Source organism: Sander vitreus, chromosome 9 (genome assembly GCF_031162955.1).
Source record: "Sander vitreus isolate 19-12246 chromosome 9, sanVit1, whole genome shotgun sequence".
NCBI lineage: Eukaryota > Metazoa > Chordata > Actinopteri > Perciformes > Percidae > Sander > Sander vitreus.
The window spans coordinates 5,749,430-5,756,085 of NC_135863.1; the positions used below are offsets into that span (position 1 = coordinate 5,749,430).

At 38.1% G+C, this 6,656-nt stretch overlaps 1 protein-coding gene across 1 annotated transcript; it reads right to left on the bottom strand.

The window, feature by feature from the left end:
* Positions 1–459: 459 nt before the first annotated feature.
* tm4sf4 (transmembrane 4 L six family member 4) lies at positions 460–5,124 on the bottom strand. Its single transcript, XM_078259904.1, has 5 exons — positions 4,954–5,124; positions 4,056–4,145; positions 2,219–2,367; positions 933–1,133; positions 460–532 (listed from the first exon to the last, which is right to left on the bottom strand). Exons 1-5 carry the CDS (start codon positions 5,122–5,124, stop codon positions 460–462), a joined length of 684 nt encoding a protein of 227 aa, XP_078116030.1.
* Positions 5,125–6,656: the final 1,532 nt, after the last annotated feature.

Genomic DNA, 6,656 nt, shown 5'->3' on the forward strand with positions numbered 1-6,656 from the left:
CTTTTAACCCCCATCAAACTCATGCTTACTACACCAAATGCCCAGCAGAGGGCAGTTATGCAACAGAAATATCTTATCTCAAGAGAGAAACTCTTAAAAATTATTTTTCTAACAGGTTGCTGCCTTGTTTAAAGTAGATAAGAAAAAAACAACAGTATTTTAAGCAATACTATGACCCTATCCTGTGTCACGGTCCCATCTGATTTTCATACATATAAAAAATAGGATCTTTATTCACTGATTTGTGTATAGCAGGAGGAAAATTGTTAACTACAGTACAGTGATTAGTGCTCACAATCATGAGAAGATGGAGTAATTAGTGTTTGCTAGAAAGTAAATGGGAAACCCTTTAAATTAGAGCTCTGTCATTTCAACAGTGTTGTCCGATAGTACGCACAATGTAATCAATGAGCTCTTATGCAAAAATGTACAGCTATGGTATAAAGCAAGAAACCACTGTCATCCTCTAAAAACAGAAAACATACGGGAAACAGCCGCCTGCAGACTCTCACAGCTGTAGGACGTGTTCAAACTTCAGGCTCCATCACTCTGAAAGACAAACATGATCAACATTTTCATGGTTTACTCTAAAAATGTAATTCATCTCTGTCAAGCTGTAACCAATTAAATAATTCACTTTCATTCACCAGCCAAGTATCAAATCTGGTATTATATGGGCAATATACAGTTTATTAATTCTATTATTAGAAAGTGTTTTTTTTTATTTATTTTTTTACTTCCTGTGAGATCCTCACTAATCGTCTTCTTTGCCTTCATTTAACCAAGTAAATGGTTCATTGAGATCAAAATCTTTAATTCTGACAAAGAAGCCAACAGAAAAAGTGTTACAACAATGCAAATTCTATTATAACCTATAAACTATTATCCCTTCAAATGTATCCAATTCTTCTCACAAATAGTCTTAACTGAACTCATCTCTTTTCATACTGACCCCTCCACAGCAGTCCCCACACAGACATCCCAGCAGGCCGTTCACCACCTGCACAGCACACAGTGCCATCTGGATTATACCCATGACCAGCAGCACAGAGAACAGAGAGAGATGCCAGGACACCACGCCAGCTGGCTCTAAGCATGCCGTTGACCAGGCAGTTTTGTTGGACAGGTAGTCACTGGAGAGGGAGGGTGAAGAAGAAGAGACAGCAGGTTTTTAAAGATTATTTTTGGGGGGCTTTTTGCCCTTCATTTCAGAGTGACAGTGGATAGACAGGAAAGGTGGGAGAGATGGGGGATGACACGCAGCAAAGGGCCGCAGGTCAAATTCGAACACGGGCCGCTGCTAAGGACTCAGCCTACATGGGGGGCACGCTCTTACTGGGTGAGCTAGAGGTCACCCCAGACACAGCAGGTTTCAAAAGAAATCTGTAGACACTTTAAACCGGTGAAAAGCAGGTTCATTAGTGAGTGATCTCAGTGGATTACAGTCACTTTAATAGTCTGGTGGTACAAGCTACTGTGCAGTGAACTGCAGCAGAGGTAGCACCAATAAAAACAGACTAGAATGTCGTTAAGTGATGTTAAAATGTTCCATTTTAAGGTTTGGTTTACATAAATTACAAATAAAATCAATCTATCAGATTATTGCCTCTGCCTGGATAACAGAAGTAAATGGCGTTTGTTTTGCCAAACTTAGTGTGATTATTTTTAATCTTGAAAATATTAGTTTGTCAAATACTCTTGACTAGACTCAAGGTCTATTTACAAATGGATTTTTATGAGTGTTTTTGTGTTTGTTCTACTGTGTTGTAAGACAGCACATGCATCACATGGTGAAATTGTAAGCACCTTGGACGAAAGACTGGAAGCAGTCTGACACCAGACCAAAACTGGAACTGACCCTTTCAATTTGTTCATCATTGGATGGTTACATGCTATTCTCATTCTTTTCCTTTTATATCCACAACCAATATGTTAAACGAATAGTTTGAGACCTTATGTGTTGTTGTTTTTTTGCGGAGACATTCCTTTAACAAAAATGATTCCAAATTATGAAAAGTAAAAATCACATTTTTAACATCAACTGATAAATTTCCAAGCAACTAAAAATCACATTTCTAACATAAACTGATACATTTCCAAGCAACTAAATTTCAAAGCAACTGAAAGAAACTGCGTGCCCATCTTTACACTTGTAGTTCTGCACATAATTTTGAATAAGAGGTAAGTGTTTTATACTTAATAGGGCTGTTTGTCTCACCCATCTGAGAAGGGAGTGTTCCACTGCTTGTCTGTGTCATTAATGCTAACCACACACTTAGGTCCGTGGTTTATGGCTACAGCAGAAACAATAACTGAGTAACCAGCCCCCACAACACCCACAGCTGCAAACAGTATGGAACTCAGCATCTAGAGAGAGAGAGAGAGAGAGAGAGAGAGAGAGAGAGAGAGAGGGATAAGTTAACATATTGGGAATCAATACCTTTAACTATCTCGCTTTTAACTTCTGTGACTACTGTACAATGAAGTTATTCTCTCAGTGTGCAGAGAACAAACTAAGTGTGTGTGTGTGTGTGTGTGTGTGTGTGTGTGTGTGTGTGTGTGTGTGTGTGTGTGTGTGGTAATCTTACAGACTTGTGTTTGCTGATTCTTTCATCTCACACACATACACATTCCTAAAGTATCGACCACTATGTGTGTCTGTACCAGAACGATACCAGCTCTGTGTGATAAAGTCATGCGAAACTCCAATCAGAAGAAAATTCTTGTTACTGTACGGGGATCAAAATCTCATAAATTTTGTCTGTGAATGTGTGTGTGGCGTTTTACTTGGCAATTGTTGCTGTGTAAATCATGAAGGGTGTGTACATAGTGCCATTGTGTTTGTTTTACAAGTGATAAGGCAGGTAACAGTTCAACATACTATAGTAGATCCACTGGTAGAAGTGATCAACATAAAAACAAGCAACACCCTGCAAGCCTTAATGCTTGATTCTCTCAATTCTCAATTCTCTTGATTGTTTATTTATTAATTTTTGGCCACTCATGAGGCTTATCATTTCTTGTACCTATTTCTTACCAAAAAAAAGTAATAAAAGGGACTATAATAGAATATAAAAGTTGTGTTGCGGTGAAAAGTTGTCTTCTTTCTGAAGAAGTTACTACCAGTAATTTAGGTCCTCTTGTGGCGAACACAGCTCAAGATATTATTACCTAATAGAAAGACATTAATGTGGAGCAAATGCAAACAAATCTATACTGATCATACACAAAAACACATTAATAAAAAAGCTAAATAAGCCATAACAACATAATGTTGTGCTTACCTTTTTGTGCTGTAAATGGTATTTCATAATCCGATCCATCACATTTTCAGTATTTCTTTTTAGAATTAAAAGTGAACACCAATTATTTGCAAGTTTTTGCAATTCACATTATATTCTAGGTTGCAAATATCCAATACCACTCTGACACAAGGAGCAGGACAAACATGGCAGTCTTTTCACTCCAATTCAAGCTGTTTAAGCAACACATTTGGGGGGAAAAAAATGCTTGTTCTTGTTCCTGCTGCATGGGTTGTTCTCTTGCTGACTGCCTGTATGCATGAATGGCTGTTTTAATGGATCGCTTTTGTAGGATACAGAAAAATGACTTTCTAGGTCCTTGGGTGTAGCGTGATTTGCACTTTCAAGTGTGGCCACTACACCAAAAATTGCCACAGAGCCTGATCTACATGAGCAACAGGCCAGTTTAATAGACCTCCTTCACCGAGAACATTGTGATATTTCACAGTGGGAAAAGCACAGGTGTAAATAATAAAATGAACGATGGCTGAATTCCATTGAGCTGCTTCAGTTTTAGTGTCCTGGTATTGTGCATGCAACAATCCCAGCTGATTGTTGTTTACATTTATGATGTTGGTTTACTTTCTAGTGTTTTATTGAGCCTATACCCTGAGATACTTGGGCATGTAAATACTACTTCTAATCTTTCTGGTCCGTGGGCCTAATTTGAATCTGCGCCCCAATTTTTGGAAACAACAGCTGTGAATAATTATTTCATTATGGTGAGAATTTAAACATGGAACATCTCCTCACCGCAAATCTCCGCCCACAGCTTTCGTTGCCACAGCAACCACAGCAGTCATTGTTCTTCAGACCCAGGAAGACCAGAGCTGGGAAGATCATCTGTTGCCCAAACACACCCCAAGTTCACACACACACACACACACACACACACACACACACACACACACACACACACACACACACACACACACACACACACACACAAAAACAAGGACAAACACATCTATAAAACAGACATGCATCATTGAAAGATGCTAAAATCACATACATCATTCTACACTTGGCTTTAAACGGATTTATAGATTCGTAAAATTGTCCAGGTGAAGTAAAAATGTATGTCTTAAAACTGAAACAATTAGTTGATTAATGGATCTATTAATTCATTTCTCTGTTTTAAGACAACATTTTAAACATTCCTCAATTCCATTTTCTTAAATGGGAGGATTGTCTTTGTTTCTTTAGCAATAGGCCTAGGCTATATATAGCAAACTGAATATCTAGGTTCTGCTGATCAGATAGAACAAGCAATCTGAAGACATGCACCTTTGGATCTGGAATAACAGGCATTTTAAACTTCCCTATTTTTCTGACTGATTTTATAGAATAAACAATGAACTAATTAATTGAGGAAATAATTGGCAGATTAATCTATAATGAAAATAACTGTTGAATTAATGAATTTTTGGTTTGTTATTCATAAACTACTGTGTTCACCGGTCCACACAGACACATGGATATCATCATGATGACAAAATGCCCCATGTATCGTATTTAAGTAGCAACATATTCAATTTGAAAAACATCTGAAGAATGCAGAAATGTGTCTTCAGTGATGATAAAAGCAGCTGATATCACACAGTGAGCATCCTTTATTTTACTGTGAGTGTTGAAATTTGAACGTACTCACCAACACTCCAGATCCCAGAATGCCTCCAAAGTACCAGACTTGCTCTGTGATGTGTTCACTGTCGACAGATTTTCCACCGGGGAAGAAGAGCAGGATGTTACAAAGCACACACACAATCGCCAGAGGCATCAGACTGATCCCCAGACACTTGGCAAAGCCACCTGAACACATTTTGACACTAGTGCTTCAACCTCCTCTACTAGTAACAACTCCTAAAAGTACCTCAAAACTCTACTTAGGTTGATCTTTCAACTGAATTATATTAAAACTGTCAAAGCAAGGATGTCGTGGTTTTAAAAATAGAGTGGAGGCTTAAATTTGGTCCAGTTTTTGTCCAATCCAAGTCAGGAGAATAATCGTTGCAGCACTCCACCTGTTGGCTTTTCTGGCGGAATATTAGGCCTATATTTATCTCCAATTGCAGCCAACACCTCCTAACAGTTTCTTCAAAAAGGTCTGTCCACCTTTACTGAATCTTCTGATTGAGCCTGTCTGCCTCACCTGTCCTGATCTTATTTGGTTGATGCTATATTTATGCTTTTATAGCCCAACCCACACTCTGCTACAGTTTTATAGCAGCCAGCTATAATATGGCAGGCACACAATATGGGATTATACCCGTGTGCACACACATACACCATGACACAAGGGTTAATGTTCTACCATCTGTTTTGTGTACATGGAGATAGAAGGGGGAAGTGACAGACAGTTGGTCAATAGTGCAGAGCCCTCATGGCTGATCTGCACCTACCACTGGTTTAGTGAGTAACTAGAAGAGACAGACCTCTTCATCAGTTAGATTAGTTCTAATCCGTAGTTCAAAATTTTGAGCAATGCCTTTACCACAGTTGTAACTAGTTTGGCTAATCAAGGGGTTTCAACTGTATATCCTCTAAACTTGAGTTAGATTGATTAAAAATAAAGACATCCATCGTAAAATCATTGATTTTAGAAGGTTTATAATCCTATTGGCTCTTTGTACTGTGAAAAAGACAAACATACCCAAATGAGTTATTAATCTGTGGACATTTTAGAAAGGTGCTTCGGATTGGATCTTGGCCTCTTGTTTCACCATCTCACGCAAAGAGGTCTCTATAATTAAAAAAAACTCTTCACACCCTCTCCCAGACTGCCTACTGCTGTCTGGCAGGATACCTTGTACAACAGCTTATAATGCTTTGTTCTGCCCTTGTTCTGTAGAAATCATCAGAAATCTAATTTCACATTTATTTTTTTATTTTTTATAGATTGGAGTGACATCCTTGAATATCTTACATCCCAAATGTAGATTGTCTTACTCTCAGATCTTGGATTTTAGTTTAAGGGGGGAGCATTTTATCCAAATGCATCAATGCTTGTGGTTATGTCTATTTGACTGTTTTATGGCCTCATGCCAAATCAGTGTTATAGGAACAGTTGTTCATAGTGTTAAACAGAGTAATGTCCAAACTGCACCCACGCAACCACTCAGATTCAGATTTAGATTCAGATTCAGATAACTTTATTCAGATAACTTTATTAGTCCCCAAGGGGGGAATTCAGTTTTAGAGCCAACCCATCCATTAAGGGTTAAACTTAAAAAGTGCATTAGCACGCAATGTATATAATGTAATGTTATAAAATAATACATTAAAATAAACAATAAATAGTACTGCAGCAGTCATACATCCCCCTGTATACAGATGCTTCTCTCTCTCCCGTAA

Excerpts from the sequence above, each read along its gene's own strand:
- tm4sf4 (XM_078259904.1), bottom strand. The coding sequence starts at position 5,124 with ATGTGTTCAGGTGGCTTTGCCAAGTGTCTGGGGATCAGTCTGATGCCT. Across the intron at positions 2,368-4,055 it reads GCTGTGGGCGGAGATTTGCG|ATGCTGAGTTCCATACTGTT; the intron begins GTGAGGAGATGT and ends CTCTCTCTCTAG. Across the intron at positions 533-932 it reads GTCAGTATGAAAAGAGATGA|TTTGAACACGTCCTACAGCT; the intron begins GTTCAGTTAAGA and ends TGGAGCCTGAAG.